This window comes from Cygnus olor, chromosome 7, assembly GCF_009769625.2.
Source record: "Cygnus olor isolate bCygOlo1 chromosome 7, bCygOlo1.pri.v2, whole genome shotgun sequence".
NCBI classification, from domain to species: Eukaryota; Metazoa; Chordata; class Aves; order Anseriformes; family Anatidae; genus Cygnus; species Cygnus olor.
The window spans coordinates 35886461-35910583 of NC_049175.1; the positions used below are offsets into that span (position 1 = coordinate 35886461).

The following is a 24123-nucleotide window of genomic DNA, read 5'->3' on the forward strand; positions in this document are numbered from 1 at the left end:
ACTTAAAACGCTGATTTAATTTTTACACTGTTATTGCTGCTTCCTTCCGTGCTCCCTCTACTGTTACCCCTTCAAAGTGCCCTGTTTTTATGATGGAGACAGTTTGAATTAGGGGAGGAGCGGTACGCAAGCCAGACACGGCTGTTTGAGTTAGGTTAGCGTTAGTTTAGCGAGCAGCTGCCCAAGCTGGGCCTCCCGAGCTGGTTCTGGCTCCCGGAGCCCCTCAGTGACGACGGGGCCCGCTCGCTGCCTCCCGCCCGGTGCAGGCAGGGCGGGGCGGGGCGGGGCGGGGCGGGACAGGGGCAGCCCTGCGGCGGCCATTTGAAATCAAACGCCCTCCGCAGCCCCCATTGGCTGCTCCGCGCCACACGCCGCTCCCCTTGGGCCAACCGGGGCTCTCCGCGCGCTTTTTCGAAAGTTCCCTGCGCTCGGTTTGGTCTCCTTCCGCCGCAGCGCCGGCCGTTACGGCTAAAAGAGTCCGGCCGCCGAGCGGCGCCGGGCAGGGCCGGGGGGGGCGCGGGGCTGCCCGACAGGGGCTGGGTGTGCGTGGGCGCGTCCCGCCGGGGCGGCTCCGGGCAGCGCCGGGACCGCCCGGTGCCTCTGGTGCTTCCGGTGCCTGCAGCGGCTCGGCGCAGGGATACGAGCGGGCGGCGGTGCTGGCGCGCGCGGGAAGGGCGGGAGGGGGGCGCCGCGGGGCCGGCGGGGAGCGGCACCGGGAGCGGCACCGGGAGCAGGAGGGAGCAGGAGGGAGCCGGCACCGCGCCGCGGGTGAGCGCCGGGAGGGAGTCGGGGGGACGGGGGGCTTCTGGCTGCATCCCTAGGGGGTTGTCCGGAGAGGAACCGGGCTGCGGCAGCGGTGGAAGCAGCGCCGTGCCGCCGGGGACAGCGGCGTGAGGCCGGTTAGAGCACCGCCGCTGGCTCGGAGTCGGGTGGCGAAGCCGCGTTTTGGGTTGTAAATAAACTTTGAAAATGCACGCGGTTACTGCTTGGCGATGGGGAAGCGGAGTGCCGGGAAGAATGCTGAAGGCAAGCCAGAAGCGCTCCTTGGCGCTGTCCTTACGGTGCGTGGGCACGCTGCTTGTGGTGCAGAGATGCTGGGCTTTAATCCTGTACGCAGATCATAAGCGTCTTCGTAGGAGCTACTTCCAAAATAATAACGTTTGGTACCGCACCACGCATAGGCTGTTTCGAGGATCGGTCCCGCTTCATGGCACACACAAGGGTTTGCTCAGCGGAGGAGCGCTGGCTCAGCTGTCACACACACAGCTCGCTGTGCAAGCCCCGTGCCAGCTGCCCGCGTTGTGTCTGTGGCTGTGCGAGCCTGTCAGGTACCCCGGCACCTCTCCTGACGTCTCACCCCAGCTGCCCTCCTGCAGGGCTCCTTCCAGGCGCTACCCATTTGCTCCTTTATTCGCTGATGGGTCATGGGGCGAGAAACGTTATGGTGCGGTCAGATTTAGATTTAACACAATGCTTGGGACCCTGATCCTTTTGTAATAACGGGTGCTTCCCCCTCCTCCTTGGGGAAGACGACGAGGCAGGTTTGTTCCCCTTACTGTGTTACCAGCTTCCTTGAGAACCGAGGAGACGCGGTCGCTTTTGAGACCTGCCCTTCAACAGGATTTCTGTGAAACTGTGCTGCAGGTTTAAGAACTGGCAGTGACAGACAGCAGCAGACAAATAGTTACAGCTACGGTCACATAGCCTCGGCTTACTTCACAGTCAGCTTTACTTGAAAGCCAAGTCTGAGAACGTCCCAGTAGGTGAGAGGAAGGTAACATAGCAGGTTTAGGTGGGGAGGGGTGACTGCTTACCTGAAAATAGCTTTAAATCGCTTATGGAATGAAATATTGTATGCGTGGTCCTGCCTCTTTGCAAAGGCTCTGGTGGATAACAAGTAGTTACCGCATATGTAAAAGCGGTATTACTAAGTTTATGTGAGCACGTGATGACTGCTCTTGCCACCATTTGTAAGCGTTGTTTTCTCCAAACGTGTGGTGTCCTCAGCTTCCGTGCACAATTTCAGCGAATGCTCGTGGTGGATAGTTCCCAGGTGTCTGTGCAGGGAAGCACACATAAATGGCACTTAATTCACGTGGCATGTACACAAAGTTCTTCTGCTGTACTTCAGAAAATGTCTTGAACAGCATTAAAAAAAGGGTAACGTTGTTTTACATATTTATGAGAATAAATCATTGCTTGGGTGAGTAATTTTGACATTCTCATGTAGGTAAGACTTCTTATGTTTGAAGATGCCGCTCTTCGGGAAAATAATTGTAATTAAACGGAATGGGACTGATGGAATTCACTTTCCACTCACTGCAAGTTCTTGTTTATTTGGAAGGTGAGAACGTGTTGAGTACTCAGATGCATTGAAATAATATTAATGATATTTCCTGCAGACAGAACCTTTTTAATACTTACTTGCAAGAAACAAATATTTGTATTTGTCAGTGGTGTTCAGGGCAGGGAAAGTGCTATTGGACTAACATTACTTGAGCTGAACTTACTATTTGTCATTGCTTTTTGTCCTTCCCTTGCTAAAAGTTCTTTTTTTTTCCCCAAAGTTTTTGGCCAGGAGAAATTTAGCAAAGAGATCTGATAAAGCTATGAAATTGCAAGTAATCTACACGTGGCGTATATACAATAAGCAAGTGGTGGTACTCTTACCAGGGGGGCAGGTCCTAGAGAACCAACCAGTGCAGAAGGGAGTGTGGTTTGCATTCAACTGTGATCATGTCAGTGCTTTTTGCAATATTTTTTTTGTTTCTCCAAGACCTCAGTAATGGAATGCATGAGCTAGTATCAAGAATTGATAAATAAAATGTTTTTACTTCTCTTGAACTGGGTTTGCTCAGCACTTTTCTGATTGATGTCTTAACTAATTATCCAGTCCTGAATCAAGTTCCATAGTGCCAGTCTATTGGAAGCACTGCAGTGTCAATAATACTCTTCTTTGGCTTCAGCAGAGCTGCTCAGAGAGATGAGAATTAGTTTTACAAACATGAATTTCTGTCATCTGCATCGGTGAGAGGTGCAAGGTGCTTCTGTGGACAGCATGCCTGGTATGACGGCTGTTACATTTGCTGCCTAAGACCCACAAAATGTAATGTGTAAAAATTACTAGAGATTAATAGATATATATGTATATATGTAGATGTGTCTTTTTAGGCTTGTCATGAACTGATTTTTCATAATTTGGTTATTTTACCTTTTTTCCAGTATGGATTCTCTGGCATTATGGGAGCATAAGCTCCTGTTATTTTTTGTCACAGTTGAAAGCCTTAGGTGGTTCATTTCTTCCCGTTCGTTGCCTAATGTGTCCTGCATTTTTTTTTCAGACTTAATTGTCTTCAGGATCTCAACTCTTTTATCCAATTAAGGTGAATGAGTTCAACGCTCCCTGGTGGGTTAGGCAGGGCAAGCCTGCATTCTAACAATTTTGGCCACTAATGGTAATCTGCGGCTTCACACTTGAGCCAGTCCTATAATAATTGGTTTTACTGGCAGATGAAAAGGCTGCTTCTTAGCCAGCCGTGCCGTACTGAGACCCTATTTTTTTGATCTCTATATTGTTAGCACTAGGACAGATTTTGGAAGGAGTGCATTTTGCTGATAACGTGACTTAGAATCTAAGCTTTAGGCTCCACGTTTTTCTCTCTGTTTCTTTGTCTAACCTTTTTACTGCTGTGCTGTTTTTTCCACCGCTTTTCATCACTGAAATTAGCACCAAGTATAGCATTCCCCCTGTTTCTTACCTGGAGCACTTAGTGGCTAGTCTCTTGCTTAGGTCTGTTGGCATATATTAAATGTATGTGTCCAGAGAAAAGTGGTGGAACTTAAACTGCTCATCGCATTCACTTTTTTTTTTTGGTGGAGAAAAGGTTTCCCCTGTTGTAGTAATAACTTTCTGGCTTTTTCCTAGTGTTCCAAACTCTGTTAGTGCAATAGACATCATGTTAAGTATTTCACTAAGTGTATTTTCTTATCCCTTTGTTTTTCAGTGTTCTTGTCTGTGTTAACAAGTAGGGTGGTTGTGGTTCTATTTTTATTTTTTTAATTAAACACAATTACCATTATAAATGTTGCAGCTACTCAGCTATGACAGGCGTTGTTCTGCAGTCCACAGAACAGGCAAAGCCTTTAGCATGCAGCTTCTTAGTTTTCTTCTATTACTTGTGGTGATTGGAGATAACAGAAATGCTGAGGTTAGGGTCCGTGTTATCAAATTTAAGAAAGTATCGTGCTGTTGTACAAATTATTAGCTGAAATTTGGGAAGTCACCTAATTCTACAGCAGTCAGATTTTTCTGTCTTTTCTCTTTTGCGTGTCTTGAAGCTCAAATTGTATTTTCACCCATAGGAGAACAGAATGTGACATCCGCATCCAGTTGCCTCAGGTCTCAAAAGAACATTGTAAAATTGAAGTAAATGAAAACGAGGAGGTAAGATATGCATATTTTAATGACATTTGTATTTCATTGTTGCACGTCATCAGACTACTGAAATTTTTGTTTCATTTCTAGGCAATCTTGACAAATTTAAGTACAGTAAATCCTACGCAGCTGAACGGTAGCTGTTTTCAGCAACCTGTACCTCTGCAGCACGGAGATGTGTTAACTATTATTGATCGTTCTTTCAGGTAAGTGCCAGTGACAGAGACAAACTGTCTCTGACAGAGACAATGCCTTGATCCTAGAACGTGTTCTGCAGCCAAACAGTGTGGAGAACTCTGTGGACACAGTCTCTACGTGCCGGATGAAGATACAGGAGATAGCAGTAGATGAATGGGAAAACCTAAAATGTCGTTTTACCATTTTCAGAAAGATAATTTAGTTTATTTTGTATCTCTTTACAATGTCTTATAGAGCTTCTCCAGAAGGCAAGACAGCTTAAAGATTTTTTTTATTACTTTTATATATTATATTAAGCTAAATCAATAAAGATAGAATTGTCTGGAGAGACCACTTTGATTTTGTTTCAAGGACAAACACATTTCTAGGAGAAAAGAATATTTTGATGTAGTTAAAGTATTTTAAAGCAATATGTTTGTGTTGCTGGGAGTGGGACAACTCTTTCTAGGTCATTTATCTTAATAATGGGAATTTAGTTATCAGCTATTTAACCAAAAAATGCTTATTTTTACTTTTTAAAATATTTTATCCAGGTTTGAATATCCTCTCCAATCAACTCCAAGAAAGAGGCGTTCCAGATCTCTGAAAGATGAAACGCGGCAGGTAATTTTGTGGTGATAGGCTTATTTATTGCCAAGTACATTGGTATCAGTATTGATAAGGTATTCTATTTTCCATTTTCAGTGCGGGTTTTGTCTTCTTTTTTTTTTTTTTAAATGAATACTTTTTCAGTTGTAGGCTAGCTTTCTGTTTGAAAACACAAATGAACTCCTTTGGATAATTTTTTTAGAACTCAATATGTTATTTTTAGAGTTATCAGTTTCTGTTAATAGATCTGCTACTAATCTATTAAGATTATAGGTAACCTATTAAAAACTAATCCTTAGCTTTTTTGAGGAGATGATAGGATGCAGGAAACAAAGTATTAACGTTGGATATACTTGTACTGTTAAATGGGGTTGTTTGCCCTAGAGCCTGAGCGTTTTTTTACTCCAAAAGTATGTTGTTTTATGTGCTAGTAAACTAATGTATTGTTGGAATTTATAAATATCAAACTAAGTCTACCTTTTAATAATTTATTTGCATTTGTTTCTTTTTTCATTCCCAACAATATTTTATCCCTCCAAGGGGATATTGTTACATAGTGAGTACTTTGGCTATTGAAGACTTTTGTATGTTATGTTTCTCTTATTTAAATAAAATTCTTCTACTAAGTCTGGTTAAAAAAAAAAAGTGAGCTTAGAATGTGCTTGTACATGTTCATATGCTACAGCTGCTTTTAGAGCTAATAATGATAAAAGAAAACTTGAGCTCTTGCTATATAGAGTATCGGTTAATGTTCTTAAGTGGTGAAATACTCTGCTTTAATTTGAGTGGTTTTAAACCTGTTCAGTATGCAATGCTTACACATTTATGAATTTAGTGTTTTTCAATGTTCAGTAGAAAGCTAAATAAATATTTGTTGCTCTGCTATAATGTTGTACAAATTTACAGGTTCTTCATGTTCAGCAGGTGGCAGAAGTGGAGTTATTACATAAGCAAACTTCAGGATCTAAAAGATCTTCAGGTTGGTACCTGTATTAGAAGGGGGTTGCATTCATCTTCCTCCTTAATTTTACATTAATTCTTAGCATCTGGAGGAAAAACAAGGTTGAAAAGAGCAAAAGAAATATATTTTAAGATTTTTCAAACTGAGCACAGTACGCTTTCCTATGTCAGTGTACTACTGCATTGTACTTAAATGCTGTGATTTACCTAAGCGAAGTCCTGCCAGGGGAAAATATGTAGTTGCGTCCTGACAAATGGGCAGTAACACTTGGACTGGAATCGGCAAAAATGTGTTTATATTGTAAACTGAATCTGCACAAATCATTTAAATCAAAGGTTATACCTAAGAAAGGAGTTCGGTACCCTAGTTGTGCAAATGCAATGCAAATGTCAGTTGAAACTGATAGGTGAAACTTAATGCTTATTACATTTTACTTTTCAGCAGCAAAAAACTAGAACATCACAAATACACTTTTGTGATAAAAATATATGAACAGATTGCTTTTGAGCAAGTAATAGATCATCTTGAGCAAGTATTTTTTTATCTAAGATATTCTTTTCTAATTAGTGTTTGAAACAGGTATTGCTTTGGAGTTACCTAGAGTTAACTTTGCTGATTGAAATCATAGTTTGCAGTATGAGTAAGACAGAAGACAGGCTGAGGGAGTTGGGGTTGTTCAGCCTGGAGAAGAGAAGGCTCTGAGGAGACCTTATAGCAGCCTTCCAGTGCCTAAAGGGGCCTACAGAAAAGCTGGGGAGGGACTCTTTGTCAGGGGGTGTAGTGATAGGACAACGGGTAATGGCTTTAAACTAACAGCGTGGTTTTATGTCAGATTATTAGGGAGCTGCAGGCTGCCGTGAGGCCTCCCCTCGGCCTGCTCTGCTCTGGGCTGAGCAAACCAAGGGACCTCAGCTGCTCCTCATACACCTTTCCCTCTAGGCCCTTCACCATCTTTATAGCCCTCCTTTGGACACTAATAGTTTTATGTGCTTATGCTCTGGTGCCTAAAGCTGCACACATCGCTCGAGGTGAGGCCGCAGCAGGCCGAGCAGAGCGGGACATCCTTTCCCTTGGCCGGCCGGCAGTGCCGGGCCTGAGGTACCCCAGGGCATGGCCGGCCCTTTGGGCTGCCAGGGTGTGCTGCTGGCTCGTGTTCAACTTGCTGTTGACCAGAACCCCCAGGCCCCTTTCTGTGGGGCTGCTCTCCAGCCTCTTGTCCCCCAGTCTGTACATACAGCCAGGCCTGCCCTGTCACAAGTGCAGAATCTGGTGCTTGCTCCTGTTAAACTTCACGTGGTTGGACATTGCCCAGCCCTTTCATTTGGCAAGATCTTTCCGCGAGGGCTCTCTGCCCTTGAGGGAGTCAACAGCTCCTCCTAATTTAGTGTCATATGCAAACTTGGTATACCTTTAAGTCCTGCGTCCAAGTCATTAATGAGAACACTGAAGAGAACTGACCCTAAAATGGAGCCCTGTGGAACCTCACTAGTGACTGGCCACCAGCATGAGTTAATCTCATTTACTATAAACCTCTGAGCCCGACCCATCAGCCAATTGTGCACCCCTTGTATTGTGTACTTGTCTAGCTGTATGCTGGATGCTTTGTCCAGGATACTGTGAGAAACAGTATTGAAAGCTTTGCTGAAATCCAAAACAATTATGTTTAAAGATCTCCTTCCTAACCGCCCCCCAATCTCCTTCTCCAAAAGTTGATCAGCATGCTTTTTCCTTGTATGTTAGTCTCTACATCTTTACGTGTATTTCCCGTTGCATCTAAGAGAAGTCAACATGTCAGCATTTGTTTTAGCAGATGTTCATGCTGGTATACGGCAGTGTTGAGGCTGTGGATGTATAGATGTTCACAAGGGCTCAGCTTCTTGTGGCTTAGAAAGGCAACTTCTTGGATGAACCCTGACTACTCTGTGCATGGAAAATGTGAAGTGAAGCATGTTACTTCAGGCTTCCTGCATGAGTGCAGTCACTTGGGTTGTCTCATCTGGGAAGTGCTAGCTCTGCTTTATTGTCTTGCTTTGCCCTAGAGAAGCATTGATACAGTTAGAACAATACAGCACCTGTGTAAATGCAAGACAGAAAACTGATTGAATTGTGGTAAGCCGATCTGAATGATTGTTTAATTCTATGTTTACAGATTTGTCTTGTGGCAGCCATGAAAGATATGTATATAAGCCACTGAAGAAAAACAGCAGCATGAAATACAAATTGCCTTATCTGAATATGGGATAAGGTCCAGATTGCAACTTAAAATTCATTAAGCATTTCAATACTAATGTTTTTATTATGAGAGAATTGTTATTGTAAACAGAGCTTTGTTTACAGTCCTATATCCTGGAGCCTGGTTGCTAGTCTTGGTAGAGGAAAGGAGGGAATTCTCATCTGTATTTAAGGAACTTTGTGTTTCTGCATTTTCTACGTAACTTTGTTTTTGCTTTGCTTATGCTGTAGATCATTCTGAGTGCGAAGAACAAAATGCTGATGAAAATAAACAAAGTACAGAGGAAAATATGTCCAAAGCCTTACCAGTTAAGCTACAAACACCCAAATCTTCATATAAGACAAAACAATCTATTAAAAAGGAAAATGAAATGTCTCCGTTTAGTAGACTCTATGAAACACTGAAACATGAGATTAAAGTGAAAAAAACTCTGCAAGAAGGAAATGTACCTGAAAAAGCTGAAAAAGAAGGTGGTAAGGGTGCTCTGCAAGAACCAAGTGCTCGAATTGCATCAAGTTGTGATCTTGTAAGCCCGGCTAAAGAAAAAGAAATAGGCATAAGTGAAAATAATGAAGAATATAAGATGAAACAAGAAGTAATTAGTTCAGAATTTAATCAAATCTCAACAGTAGGAAGTGCTACCAAGAAATGTTTTACCAGAAGTCCGCAAACTTCTATTTCAAAGGAGGTGACAAAAGGTATTGGTAAGAGAAGTAACTTGCAAGATCATAAGGAAGTAAGTACGCCAGGTAAATCTAAAGGCACTGAAGTTACAGCCAAAACACCCAAACCCAGTAAGGAGAATGACAGCAATGCAGCATGTTTGCTGCAGCCATGCTCCATAGAACGCTTGGGTTATGCGGATGAGGTGAAAATCTACAACTCTGCAATAACAGCAGAGAAAATAGCACAAACAACAAACATGACGAAGGTTTCTGAAGTAGATAAACATGTGTCTACACCAACCCCCAGAAGGAAGAGTCCTCGATCTTGTTTCACGTCACCTACCAAAGAAGCTACTGGGGTGGATTCTGTAAATATTGGTACTCCAACAACTCGAGGAGGTGTGTCGTTGGAACGTAAGTCTTTTTCAGAAATTTCAGCTGAAATTCAAAGGGAAGATTCAGTGTGCAGAAATGATAGCCTCCAACAACTGCCTTTGGCAGAAAATAAATGCTTAAAACAGAGACGAAATAGTAAACAACATACGCCAAGAAAATCAGCGGAAGTAGAAGTGCTGAAAGAAATCTGTGATCAGACAAATGTAGACTCAAAAAAGAGAGATTCTGAGTCCCCTGCTTCTAATTCCAAGAGTCCCAGAAGAAATGTCAGACAAAGTAAAGAATTTGTAAACAAAAGCATCCATTCAGAGACACCAATTTCAGGAGAGTTAAAATCAGAACTGGCATCTCCTGCTAGTGAGAAATCTGGCTCTGGAAGAAAAAGGAGTAGGCCAAGGACCTCTGAACTGCGAACTGAGAAATCATTGGAGACAAATGCAGTTAAAGAACACCACAATAAGACTGTAGACAGTCAGGACAGTGGAACTCAACAAGATCTGGCCACCAATGTGCGTAATCGGAAATCAGATTTGGAAAATGCCAGTGTTCCAAGACCTCATAGATTCTCGTCAAAAAGAAGGTCTTCTGGAAGTGCTAATGTACTGGAAGGCAACGAGGCTGTTTCAGAAATGAGTGTTTCTGGCCTGTTGGCTGAAGAAGAATCAGGTAAATAGATTTAATTTCATTCCTCCTTGGTACTGAATTGGAGAAAATCTCTTCGTTTTCATGAGAATTTTTCCATCTAAATGTATAATTAATTGCTGATACATTGGTTCTGTAACGTTTATCATGTTTTTATATATATGACCCTAAAAATACCCAATAATTTTTATAAAAGTTTACCTAATTGAATATAAACGAGTTATTTTCTAATATGTTTCCAACTTTAAAATGTCCAAGTAAGCACTGTTTTGTATTCTGGTTAAAATGGTGACTTCCTGGATTCTTTGATTTGTGGGGATATATTCAATTATTGCCTTTTTTTTTTTAGGCAAGACAAAAAGAGTATCTCAGAAGAGGAAGAGCGGTGATCTGTTACCTCAGCCTTTAGGAAAGACAAAAAGAGTGTCTTTTGGTGGTCATCTAAGTCCAGAACTCTTTGACAAAAGTTTGCCTCCCAACTCGCCCCTTAAAAGAGGTGCGATTCCTGCAAGACTGAGCTTACCATTTGGAGACTCCCCACGTGCAGTGCTGAAAAAGGCTCAGGGGCTGAAGCACTTTGCAGTCCAGGTAAATAAATGCTAAGGCTAATCAAGTTGTTAAGCTAAGTAAATTCAAAGACTTCTAAAAATGAATTCAAAATGAATAATGAAGATGTATATTAGGAAGTGGACATATTAATTGGGAATTAAAATGGTATTTTTTAATCACCGTTTTTAAACCTTTTCCTCCAAAGGAGGATGTGCAGCTTATTGTTTGTCTACCTGTCTTTATGCAGTGGGTGTGTGTTTTCACCATGTTTTTGCTTGTTCTCATGAATGTTTAGGAGTATATTTCTGTGTGCTTGTACTTAACAGCAGAATCTACTGGCACCAGTTAATCATAAATAGCAGAAAACAGACGCAATCTAGAAGAGTAGTTTGTTGCCAGACTATGCAAGCTATGGCCATGTGGCTTGGCCAGAAGTCTGAAAACATTCAGCTGCTGATTTAAACTAGTGAAAGCCTGTAGTGCGCTTTATGTGAATAAGACTGTTTTGAATAAACTAGAGTAACAAAGTTAACTTGTTCAATTGGATTTGCACGTGCCTTTTGAGGCTTTTGAAATTTAAAAATTGTTGCCAATTTGCTTTCTTCTTAGAGAGTAACATCCAAGGCTTTTTCAACTGATCTGGTGATATTTTATACTATTGCATTTACTTTTCAGAGAGAGAGAAGAATATTTGTGGTTCAGCTTTGCACAGCAATTTTTTTCTCTTTTTTTCTACCAGGAACTTTCTGTACGTTTGCAAAAAGAAAAAATGTCACCAAAAAATTTGCCAGCCCAGGTGCCCCCAGCTGCCTATTCCCCTGACTCTGGAAAAGCAACACCAGAGCTTACTACAAGCTCTCCAGCACCTTACACAAAAGGACGTTTCTCTGTTTCGCTCATCACAACACCATCACCAATTGCAGAAGAGCAGAACGGTGTTGAAAAAGATATGAATACAGAGGAGAAGAGTGGTGGCCAAGTGCAAACACCTACATCTAATCATGTTAGCCAAGATGATAACACCTTAATGGCAACACCAAACAAGTTAACAAAAAGTTCACAACGTAATTCGAAGAAGACTCCCATGAAGAGAAGTGGTGCTGTAGCAGTTATCAATGCAAAAAGAAGAAGCGGTGCCTCTACTGCCAATTTACTAGGTTTGTTTCAGCAGTTAATTTTAATATGAATTCTACTGCTTTAAAAAACAGCTACGAAACTGAAGTAGTCCTGTTATTAGTTTTATACAGAGACCACCAAATGATTGGCATATATTCTGATGGTTTGGGAATTTTTTTTGAACCATCTGAGAATTGCAAAATTTTACATTTTCACACTTATAAATCCAATTGCTAAAGCAATACATAACATGGTATTTAGAACATAAATCTTAATACTCAGAAATTGAAAAATGGTAGAATTAAGGTTCTGTTTGTTAGGTTAATTGCAGTATTGATCCTCCAAGTCCCTCAATTTGGAGTAGTATTGAACTAAAATTGTATCAATTATATAATTTTTGTTGGTGAAAACATGCACTTTATCTATATTCAGCTTAGTTTCTTTATGCCTTTTTCCCTAAACAGTTCACACACTGTCATTTGTAGACAGCGCTGCCTGTAACTGTTGGGTATATGGCACACATCATGGATGATAGCCATTGAGCCACAAATATTTTAATTGTTGAACATTCAAATTTGAATGTTGGTCAAAATAGTTCTGATACCGTTGGAAAAATTGAGCGGGGCTCTGGTTCTTGAAAATTTAATCTTTGTGAAGACACTTAAAGATGTCTTTAATTTATGAAAACAGATTATATTAATTTGACTCTTTCAAAGTCAAATTTAAAGTTTCCCGTCAATATCAACATTCATCTGGCAATTTTTATTATTCTTTACTATCTTTATTTTTTTGTAGTATCATTTTAAAGTTCTGAATAACATACTGCATGCAGTGTCCCAGTGATAGTCCCATTATACGGTGAGATAAAATCACAGGCCTTCCTGGTTAATCCTGGATATGTTTCACTTAAAAAAACATTTTTTGCTGTTAAACCTTACATTCTGTCAAGGAAAAGTTCAGGGATAATAAAGTGCAAGACCGAAAGGCTTATGGCAAACGTGTATTGGGGAAAATATTTCATAGAATCACAGAATATCCCGAGTTGGAAGGAAACCACAATGATGATCAAGTTTAACTGCTGGGTCCTCAAATGACCACCCAGAAAATCAGACCACGTGTCTGAGAGCACTGTCCAAACGCTTCTTGAACTCCCAACAGAGTGAGGACAGAATGACGTCAGCACTTGGTTCCAGAATCTGTGATGTATGATGCTGCGTGACGCTTTTTGTTGTGGAAACGTACTGGATGCTTGGACACTCGTTCAACTTCAGCTTGAAATTGCGTTTTCCCGTAGCTCTTGAGCATAGTTTGATATTGCTGTTATCAAACAATCGAACTTCTATTCCTGACTGCATCAAATCCTTTGGAATCATAAATAGCTGTGAATTCCTGTTTACACAGCTGAGAATTAAGGTTGTGTCTGTTTTGCATTGTAGTTGCAAAATCTTGGGCAGAAGTGGTAAAACTAGGTGTTGCGAGACCACAGGCAAAGGCTGTTAAAAAACGTACCCAAAAAGGAAGACCAGTGAAGAAGATAACAGAGTCACCAAAGGTATTCTTTTTACTGCTTTTTAAGGTTTAGGGGTTTGCTAAACCATGAAACAGCTTGTTGGTGTCTTGCTGCAGAAGCTGGAAGCTTATGAGATTTTGGCAAGGTGTTAAATGGGTATTGATGTCTTTCTCGATCTACTTGAATTTGCTGTAATGTATTAATTCAAAGCATCTTAAGAATGTATCTAAATAACTGAATGTGTCGGGTGGATGGAATAAGTGTATTTGTTCCTTGTCTACAGTTCAAGCTGTACTACTGTTTGAAAGGGTTTCTATTTCGGTTTAACCACTTTATGTGGTGACGAGGTTGGTGGTTGGATGATTGTGAAGGCCTTTTCCAACCTAAAGGATTCTATGAAGGTGGAAAGGAGCAAGACTGAAGCACTCCCAGGATAATCCCTGAGCATTTCTGAAAGCTAAGAAAACTTGTCCCAGATGCTCACTGAGCATAGTCACTCAAATCTTAAATGAATATATGAGCTGCATTTCACAATGAATCAGCCCTTTAAAGTATCTGCAATTTAGCCACTTCTGTATGCCCAGCAGTCTGTATTAGTTAAACACGACCAATGAATTTGTGGAATCTCTTGAGTGATTCTGGTTAGGTTTTAAATAAAAGGGATCTTTGTGTCCTAACTGTTATTTTTTTTCCTTTATAGACTCCAGAAAGAAAAATAAAAGGTCATTTTAGCACAGGTCATGCAGAGTCTCCCGCTACAATAGTTATAGGTAGAGCTTACTCTACCACTGTCAGAATGGCTGGAAAGGTCCCTAAAGTGGTGAAAAATCCGATCTTGAAACAAAACTTGAATATGGATGAAAGCTTCACAGGTAAGTTGTGAGATTTTAAAACCTGTTACTGGCTCTGCCAACTGGGTAGTTCTTTTTCTCAAAATATGTGCTCATTTTTTCTGAATATAATTTATAGGACTGGGTGAGATGTTTAAAACTCCAGAAAATGAGAGTGGAAAAAGATCACCTTCGAGCCCTGTTCATAACAGTGATTTTACACCAACGTGCACTGCAGCGGACGTTTCTGAACTGCATACTCCCGAAGAATCTGGTATGGTTGTTAGTTGGAAAGAAATATTCAAGTATACTTAGGGGTAGCTGTGTCTGCAATTTATTGGCAGTGTGTAGCCTAATGGTAGGCAGACTTGGTGTGGAGATGAAGCATCTTGCAACCGTTGATATTTTTCATCATGTATTGGAAGGCATTTTTCTAGTAGTTCCAGTTAATTTTTTGGTAGGTGTTATTTTTTTATTCATTCAGTTTTATATCAAACTTCTAAATGCTGAAGTATTGTTTCAGGCAAATCTTGTGTTGAAGCATGGCAATTCTTTAATCAGTTGTCAGGGGATACATCTAGATTCAATGACAAAATCTTATGGCAGAGAGTGGTTATGTTGTATAAGCAAAGATTCTACTTAAGGAAAAAGTGTCAGATTAGGAAGATTTGTATTAAGATGATACTTAGCTTTTTTTCCGTCTTTTGCATATGACTTTGCATTTCAGTCGTGTTCCTGAATAACTCACAATTCTTTCAATTCTCTTTTACTAAGAATTTAGCAAAAGTGAGCATCTAGTGAATCACCAACAAAAATCAAGAATAAATTATCCAATATTCGTAGTAGTAATACTAATGATTTTTATCAGATTAAATAAAAAATCATCAAGGTTTTTTATGCTTAATTTTTTAAATGTATGCTGTGCCTTGCAGGAGCTAATTGCCTTCTTGCTAATTATCAAACTAATTGCTGAAACATGTTTTTGGATTTTAGCTTGTAGAAAGCTTTGGCTGGTTGAATCCATTTTTTACTTAGTTATACAGCAATTAGAATGTTTGGATTTTCTGCTTAGTTTGTTTGCCAAGTTATATAAACCTACTGTTTATTTCAGGAGAGATGATGGTGTCACCATTAAATACTCCAGATGCTTCGGAACAGAAACTTGATTGTCAAGACATCTCATATCTTCTGATAGAGAAGGAATCTCCAAAGTCTGTGTTTGACATAATATCCGCCAAAACTCCTGAAGGAAGAAAAGCTGTGCAGGAAGAAGATCTTGATGTGGATAGTGTGTCAATAATTGCAGAGAAACAAGCATCTCAGGTGAAATTGGCAAGTAAAAGGAAAACTCCAGATCAGAAGTTGGAGTCAGTTGAGGTTGTGTCAGGCATCAAGCAGCTATTAAGGACCCCAAAGAAAAAGCCAAAACCTGCAGAGGCCCTGTCAGGCGTCAAGCGGCTTATGAAGACCCCAAAGCAGAAACCAGAGCCTGTAGAGGCCCTGTCAGGAATCAAGCAGCTTGTGGAGACCCCGAAGAAGAAACCAGAGCCTGTAGAGGCCCTGTCAGGCATCAAGCAGCTCGTGGACACCCCGAAGAAGAAACCGAAGCTAGCTGAGGTCCTGTTGGGCATCAAGCGGCTTATGAAGACCCCAAAGCAGAAACCAGAGCCTGTAGAGGCCCTGTCAGGCATCAAGCAGCTCATGGAGACCCCAGAGCAGAAACCAGAGCCAGCTGAGGCCCTGTCAGGCATCAAGCAGCTCATGGAGACCCCAGAGCAGAAACCAGAGCCAGCTGAGGCCCTGTCAGGCATCGAGCAGCTCATGGAGACCCCAGAGCAGAAACCAGAGCCAGCTGAGGCCCTGTCAGGCATCGAGCAGCTCATGGAGACCCCAGAGCAGAAACCAGAGCCAGCTGAGGCCCTGTCAGGCATCGAGCAGCTCATGGAGACCCCAGAGCAGAAACCAGAGCCTGTAGAGGCCCTGTCAGTCATCGAGCAGCTCATGGAGACCCCAGAGCAGAAACCAGAGCCTGTAGAGGCCCTGTCAGTCATCGAGCAGCTCATGGAGACCCCAAAGCAGAAACCAGAGCCAGCTGAGGCCCTGTCAGGCATCGAGCAGCTCATGGAGACCCCAGAGCAGAAACCAGAGCCAGCTGAGGCCCTGTCAGGCATCGAGCAGCTCATGGAGACCCCAAAGCAGAAACCAGAGCCTGTAGAGGCCCTGTCAGGCATCAAGCAGCTCATGGAGACCCCAGAAGAAAAGCTGGAGCCAGCTGAGGTCCTATCAGGCATCAAGCAGCTCACAAGGACCCCACAGCAAAAGTTGGAACCTATTACAGATGAAAATGTCACAGGAGTTAATTTAATCCCAAAAAATCCAAAATTGGAACATCAACCAGTAGAAGACATGGTTGGGGTCAGCCGTATTTTCAAAACTCCAAAGGAAAAAGTTGAACCCATAGAAGATATGTTTGGAATTAGTAGATTAGTGCAGACTCCAAGAGAGAAATATCATCCAGTTGATGACTTTGTGGGTCTGAAGAGGCTTATGGCAGAACCCAGACAGAAAAATTCTGATTCTGAAGTGGATTATGTTGGAGTTAAGGAAATGTTTGGTGAGGAGACAAAGGTAAAATATTTTCTTTATCTTTTGGGAAGAGTTTATTCAAGCTTGGAACCTGTGGTTGAAATGACCTCTTAGGCCATCTAATAAGACATGTTATGTTTCATTGTATTTTCGTTAAAATGTCTCATGCACAAGACCTCTGGCTGACAAATGCCTTCTAGAAGAGCACCTGATGTTTATTTGAAAACAGTAAAGCTGGCAACCTGTGTTTTCCTTGGTAGCTTTGTCCAGGTGAATGGGTAAAAACTAGAAGATGCAGCTTATTACAAATTTGAAGGAGCACTTTTTTTCTAGTCATGTTTCTGTTATGTTTAAAGCACCCTTAAATTACTTACAAACTATAATGGAGTTTTTTCTCTGCCTTCCTTTTCATAAGTAGGGCATATACGTGTTTTTGTTTGTTTTGTACAGCTTCTTCATAGCCTGTAGATTAAATTTAAGTCTCTTTTTTTTCTTTAAACATCCAAGAGCACTGAGCTTTTGCCAAAATTTTGTGTTACCCTGTAGTCAGTTGATTGCTCTTTGTGCCCATAAGGGTTTCATTCACTGCTTGAGGAATGGACACCAATTCTACAGAGGTAACTGTAACTCCATGTTTGCTTGTGTTAGTGTGTACTTTGTTTGAAGGAACCCTGTCTAAATGGTTACTGAGGCTGCTCTGGGTTACCATTTTGACCTTACAATTCACACCTTCATCACTCTTGTCATTTGTGTATTTTATTAGCATTGATTTTTGTTGGCTCCCAGATCCATAGATTAAAATGAGTATTGCTGGTCTGTGTAGAACTACAATAAAACACTTCGAAACATTCAAATGACTTAGATTCAAAAACCCTCCTTTTGAGATCTTATTAGACAATTTTCAGTCCGTTTACGGAATGCTTTTTAAAACTCTCTACTATGTTGTCTTTCACCGTAAAAACTGCTACGCTAGCTCAGATAACAAGCATTAAGTTCAATTTTGTGCTAATACCAAATATATGATGCAGTTTGCAAACTAAGTTGGCTTAATTTTCTCATAAAGTACTTGGCAAAACTTTTTTCAGCTGTTTCACTCCCAATTTTGTATTAGTTAACTACTATTTCTTGTCCTGTCAGACACACAGAAATGTATTGATTATTGCTTATTTCCTTAGGTCAGGTCAGAAAATGTTACGGATCCTAAGCAAGAAGATGCTGTGCCTCCTTGTGCTAATGACAGTCGTGACTATGGTAGATACAAATACTTTTATTTTAACTAGAGTAATAATGAATACACAGGACTATATGTGTTGTTAGGAAGTTTCAACGTGTTCTAAAAATTCCAAATTATACAGTATGCAAAGAGCAAATATCTCACAGAATTTGAGCAGTAATCTGTAACGAACACCAGTGTTGACATTCTATTGGTGCTTAAGAAATGGTGTAGTATTTTGCTGGTGTAGTAATGGTGACATCTCCAAACATATCAGTGTAAAAAATAATAATAAATAAAAAAAAAAATAAAAAAAAAATGCTAAGGTACCCACTTAAAATCACCTGCATTTGCAAAGACTTTCAAAACATATCTTTTAAAGCTGAGTGCTACCTGTCAAAACAACTTTTGTGTACTAAACTGGGTTTTATTCTAGGAGTCAGTGAAAATCCCTATTATTTTTTAAAATTAAATATTTGTTTGAGCAAGACCGCTTTACTAGGAAAATCAAAACTCAGAGATACTTTGATCAGGCATAGTAATGTATAACTTTTGATTGTGCTCTTTTCTATATAAAAACTTTGTAGGGGGGAATAAAACTGTTTTAGAAGACACAGGAAATACTTCACAAGGTAAAGATTCTCAACAGAATTTGTCAACTACTGAAGACCGCTCTACCCAGCGACTAACAAGGGGCAGATCAAGGAAGACTGCACATCCAACTTCAATAAAGCAGTGTGAAAAGGATTTAAATTTAAAAGAACTGCAAGGTCTGGAGATAAAGAGCATCCAAGAAGAGATGGGAGAGATCAGTACTTCAACTTCAATAGCTAAAAATACAGGAAGAAGAAAGAGAACAAATCCTTGCATGGAAAAAGAAATTGTTTCAAAGCATCCTGATGAGAAAACAGTTGAAACCGTTTCACTTGTGGAAACGCAAGTTGATACTCAAAGACCAAGAAGAGGCAAAACTAAAGAACCAAAGGAGTTAAAACATCCTAGTGAGGATCTTGAGTCTTGTGAAAGAGGTTCTTCAGTGCTACAAAAAGATCCTGCAAATAGGAAACAGGCTTTGCAGGAGTATGACATCAATGACACATCTGTAACTGAAGATGATCAAAGCAGAAAGACAGAAAGCGTATCTAGTAGCAGTCAGGATGAAAATTATCAACTGCAAACAGATTTAAAAAAATCTGAAAACACATCTGACAAAGGTAGTGTAGAAGACAGGAAAGAAATTCTTCTATTGCATCAGAAGAGGTCTAGAGGAATGAAAAATATAGAAAACACAGAAGCACTGCTTCTACCTAAAAGAGGAAGAAGAGCTAGGAAAGAACAGGTTGAACAAGCTTCTTCAGAGGAGCTTCATGGGACAACAAGGAAACTTCGTAAAGACCAATCAGCAAAATTACTACAAGGTGATGAGTGGACTTCTGAGACTGTCCCCACAGAGGAATCTGAAAACAGAACTAAACTTGAAGTAAAGATAACAGAAAAAAGACGTAAGTCTTCAAGAAATGCTAGAAAACACCCAACGGAAGTAAAAGCAGATGTTTGCGGGATGGCACTTGAAAATACACAGAATGTTCAGAAAGCAAAGGAAACTTCAAACGAAACTGTTACCGAAACACAATCACCCACCAAAAATGAGAGGAAAGTATCTCTGGGAGATGAAGCAGAAAGTGCTCAGGAAAATACAACAAAGTCATCTCAAAGATTAAAGTCAAAATCACCTTCTGGAGAGACAGATAAAATGCCAATTACTGTTCTGAACTTGGAATCAAACAGAAGCTCAGTACAAGAAGCAAACAGAACTAGAAACAGGAGAGGGAAAAAAGACTCTTCAGAGAAAAAGGCTGATGAATTTGCCCAGGATGTAAACAGCCTAGATCTTATGCCCAAATGTAGGTCAGAAACAGAGGAATCTTCTCCCAAAGAGTCTTCAGCCTCTAGTTGTGTCAAGCAGTCACACCAAGTAATGAAAGACCAGAACAACACAGCTGACACATCAGTAACTACTCTAAACAGCAACGGTGTTGCTCAGAGCCGTCAAAAACGGACAAGAAATGAGCAGGAAGCAAATGAACCAAAGCAAACTGAAATCTTGCAAGAGAATCAAACACAAAATAACAGAACTACACATAGAAGAGTTAGAGGTAGAAAAGTTAATTTTAGACTTGAAGAAGCCAGTTCTGAAGCTCTAGGAGAAGAAAGGAATTTACCTGGGACTGAGGAAGGAATGACTTGCAAACGTGATCAACATGAGGCTTCAGAAAATCCTGTACAAGTAAGGAGGAGCAAAAGAAGGCACGTTGATTCCATTCCACAAGCAACTTGTTCTACCTTTACGAAGAAGGAAACCTTAATTAAAGATCATACTAAAGATGAGACTTTTGCAAAAGATCAAGATCCAGCTTTGGAAGCTATTCCCTCTTCAACAGAAGAGGTTCCACTGAGAGGACGAAGAAGGCGAGAGGTTGCTGTAGCATCACAAACAGTGAGTTCTCTTTCTATCAGAAAAAAACGTAGGTTGCTAGAAGGTGATGATAAAAAGATGACTGTGAAAGAAGATCAAAATCCAGCATTGGGAAATAACACTTTGCAGGCAAAAGCAAATGCATCAGCAAGGGACAAAAGAAAAGAGATTGATCTAGCAGCAGAGGCAAAAAGTTCAGCTTCTCTCCGGAGAAAACGTGGCTTGTCAGAAACTGATGATAAAGAGGAGAGTACTAATGAAGAACAAAACATGCTTTTGGAATCAGTGTCCTGTGCAAAAGAAAAGCCATTAGGAAGGGGCAGAAAGAAAGAAACTCCTCCAGTGCCACACACAACTAATTCCATTTCTCTTAGAAGAAAACGTGGTTTGCCAGCAGATAATGGTAGAGAAGAGGCTCCTAAAGATCAAAATGTTCCAGAAGATGAACCGAAAAGAGGCAGAAGGAATGAAGCTGCCATCTTGTTAGAAGCCACAAGTTCTACTTCTGCTCAGGGAAAACGTAACTTATCAAAAGAAAGTAGCAGAAAGAATAATCGTAGGGAAGCTAAAAAAATGATTTCTGAAAAACCCTCTTCTGAAGAAAAAATCGATCTTTCAAAAGGGTACTCAGGGAAAAAGATTAGTATCGCTTCACTGGCTGTTAGTTCTAGTTCACTTCAAGGTTTGCCAGAAGATGGTGAGAATGAAACTCCTGAAGAGCAACAGGGTATACTTTTGGAAGTAACCCAATCAGCAAAAGAAAATCCATCGAAAGCAGGCAGAAGGAAAAGAGTTCCTTCCAAATCTGAAGAAACTAGTTCAACTTTTCTCAGGGAAAAGCCTGTCTTGCCTGAAGACAGAGCTCAAAAAGGAGTTCCTAAAGAAGGTGAAGGTACAGCTCTGGAAAATAATTTATCCCAGGAGAAACATAGGCAACTGAGAAATAAAAGGAAAAATGTACAATTCAAATCAGAGGCAGCTACTTCTACTTCTCTTCACGATAATGACAGCTCGCCTGAAAATGGCAACATTTCGGAAACTCAGTGTTTGATATCCACTGGCTCTGAAGGAAATAATCAGTCTGGAAAAGGAAAAGAGGTTAACCGTACCCAGCAAACTTCCACTTCTCGCGGAAGAAAACGTCTGTTGCCAGCAGATGACTTACCACCCAAAAAATTAAAATCAGGTGAGAAAAAAAATTGTTTTCTATTTTCTACATACAGCTAAGTTAGAATTTTGTACACGTTGTTATTACTGTTGGCTGCCATAGTCTAATGTAAATAGAGAGTAGATCTTTAATGTAGCAAAGAAACTTAAGTAAAGAAGGGGCTAGGTTATCCTATACAGACAAGATGTTTCTCCAAAGTAGAGTGGATTGATTTTATGGCATCTGACAGTTGTATTCCTCTTCTGCTGAGTTATTCAAATGTCCTCATGTTCTTCTGCTCTCTCGATCTGTAACTTACAGGTTAAATACAGCAATTAACTAACTTACAGGTGGTGATGAACATAGCACGATAATTAAATTTGTAGCACCCATTGTTCGTGCTTGTTTTCTCCTAAATACCATCTAAGCTCCTGCTCTTGTATGTCTAGGTTTTGGATAGCTTGCACTAGTCATCAGTGCTGTAATGAAGTTGGTGCTAGAAGGGCTTGAAGCTGTATTTGAGCTCAAAAAGACAGCAAAAGTTCCACGTGTCTCCCACTTTTCCCTTTTTTCACTTTTGCTTTCCCCAGGCCAATAGAACTCTAGGTTCAGACACTTGAAATATTCCCTGAACCTTTCAGCTGGATGTGATATAATTTTAAAGATACCATGTTGTAATTAGAAATTATCAAATAAATATATACAAATGGAAATAATGAATCTTTACAGATACACGTTGAGGAATTTTCTGGCAGGTTATGTGCATTAATCCTAAATTTGATCACGCTCTCCGTTGCGTTTCTTTTCATCTCTTTTTCAGTTACATGTGCTTATCCAAATGTACCACGTACATCTATTTTGCCAGGTTCCCCTCTTGGTTTGTTGACTTCACACTTTTTTGCTGGTTTTCACTTCTTGACACTACTATATGCGCTTCCCAGAGGATTGGTCTGTTTTGGTTTGCTTTTCTACCAGTCTGGATAGTTTCTTTTTGGGGGAGGTCATCCTTCCCCACATGGATTTTATTGTATATTATATATTGGTGGTGTATATTATATATCGGTGGTGCTTGGGTCAATGCTCATCTCTTGGAGCAGCTTCACTGATCTGTGCCATCTAGATTCTTCCATAGGTGTCCAGTGTGTTTGTTACAACTAAAAGCCTGACTTTGCACAGTTCTCGCAGGACAATAAAATAGTTGCTATGCATTCATTTTTGCTGATTTCTTTTCTTCAACGTTAGATATGTTTTAGTTTTACATATCGGTAGAAGGAATTTTAGCTAAAACAATAGCTAATTGGTTTTGGTGCTCTCATTAATGTTAACCTACTTTCAGAAATAGCTGGAAGTCCTTGGGGATCTCTTTTAAAGGATATTGGATGTGCAGAAGCGTGGGTTTTGTAACTGGTTTGTTGAACTCATAGATGTAGTCTTTGGAACGTAGTCATTAGGGACATCTCCCTTCAAAAACAATGTAACTGAAGATTGGCTTTTTATAAAATGCTTGATTTATGATATAAATTTACATTTAATATTTCTGTCTACAAATAGAGAACGATGAAAACGGATCGCCAAAAAAAGGAAAAAGAAACAAAACTGAAGAAAAACTTGAAGGCGATGTGAAGACAACTCAGACTGCTGGAGGGACGAACAGGACAACAAGATCAAGCACAAGAGCAAGTGCAAGAATGAGAAAATAGACGTAACAGTTGAGGAACCAGTTTTTAGAATAATTCAGTAATTGAAATTGGAATTTTTAATGTGAATTAACTTGCACTCAGATTTTAGGTTCAGATTTTGTAAAGCAATCGCTGATGATATTATCAAAGTACCTTTCTTAATGTGTTTACAGATAGGACAACGCATGTTTTAGTAGGTATGTGTATTGGTTCCTAAGCCATGCGATGCTTGTGCAGAATGGCAAGCAGAAAAATAAATCTTTTATACTCGTATTTATCCCCTTCTTTATGGTAATGAGTACAGTAGTCAGGAAGCCATGTTACTTTACTGCCAGTTTAATTGTAAGCTATTTTCTGCTTAAATTTTATGTGCTTAAGTCTTATTTTTTCATTAAAGTTCTGTAAATATTCTTTAAAAACTATAGATTTATTAGCAGAACTACTATGAATGAAATTGCTATTTTAAAAAAAAATTTTACTGAGTACAGATTTGTAAGCCATTAAATTTGTTAACAATTTGGGACTTCTGTGTTTTGTGTTCTTAGGAATAATTAAGGATGTAATTATTACTGTCCTCTTACAACCGTATTTAAAAGATTAATTTTTTTTTAGCCACATGCCATAATTTTTGGAAGTGTACTGTGGGTGCCTCTGAAATTCAGGCAATTCTCTTGTAAACATGGCCATGCTGTGCAGTGCTTATAAATGGAAGGGAGCAGTGAGTGTATGAGGTTGTGATGTTGCCCTTTTCAGAGCTGCAGCTGATGTGGAGTACTGAATGTGGTTTGGAGAATATTTTCCAGAGGTCAGCAGCGTCTGTGGCCTGCGGATAATGTTGGTGTGCACACATCTCAAAGGGTGGTACCTTTCTGCCACTCTATTAAATGCAAAAAGAAAGA

At 40.3% G+C, this 24123-nt stretch overlaps 1 protein-coding gene across 10 annotated transcripts; it reads left to right on the forward strand.

The window, feature by feature from the left end:
- The first annotated feature begins 682 nt into the window (after positions 1-682).
- MKI67 (marker of proliferation Ki-67) lies at positions 683-23745 on the forward strand. 10 transcript variants are annotated; one of them, XM_040563077.1, is made up of 17 exons: positions 699-768; positions 2231-2344; positions 3342-3383; positions 4363-4444; positions 4526-4641; positions 5167-5236; positions 6128-6200; positions 8646-10142; positions 10468-10706; positions 11407-11824; positions 13220-13335; positions 13994-14165; positions 14263-14397; positions 15235-16751; positions 17885-17960; positions 18510-21584; positions 23097-23745. In XM_040563077.1, the coding sequence occupies exons 2-17, from the start codon at positions 2253-2255 to the stop codon at positions 23243-23245; spliced, it is 7869 nt and encodes a 2622-aa protein (XP_040419011.1). In that variant the 5' UTR covers positions 699-768; positions 2231-2252; the 3' UTR covers positions 23246-23745. The 10 variants fall into 10 exon arrangements, with proteins under 10 accessions (XP_040419015.1, XP_040419018.1, XP_040419011.1 ...); XM_040563078.1 differs by lacking the exon at positions 23097-23745 and adding an exon at positions 22366-23061 and having other exon boundaries at positions 6143-6200; XM_040563080.1 differs by lacking the exon at positions 23097-23745 and adding an exon at positions 22366-23061 and having other exon boundaries at positions 6146-6200.
- Positions 23746-24123: the final 378 nt, after the last annotated feature.

Coding starts and splice junctions, on each gene's coding strand:
- MKI67 (XM_040563074.1), top strand. CDS start 2,253: ATGCCGCTCTTCGGGAAAATAATTGTAATTAAACGGAATGGGACTGAT. Junction 14,166..14,262: donor TATGGATGAAAGCTTCACAG/GTAAGTTGTGAG, acceptor TATAATTTATAG/GACTGGGTGAGATGTTTAAA. Junction 21,585..22,365: donor ACCCAAAAAATTAAAATCAG/GTGAGAAAAAAA, acceptor TCTCTTTTTCAG/TTACATGTGCTTATCCAAAT.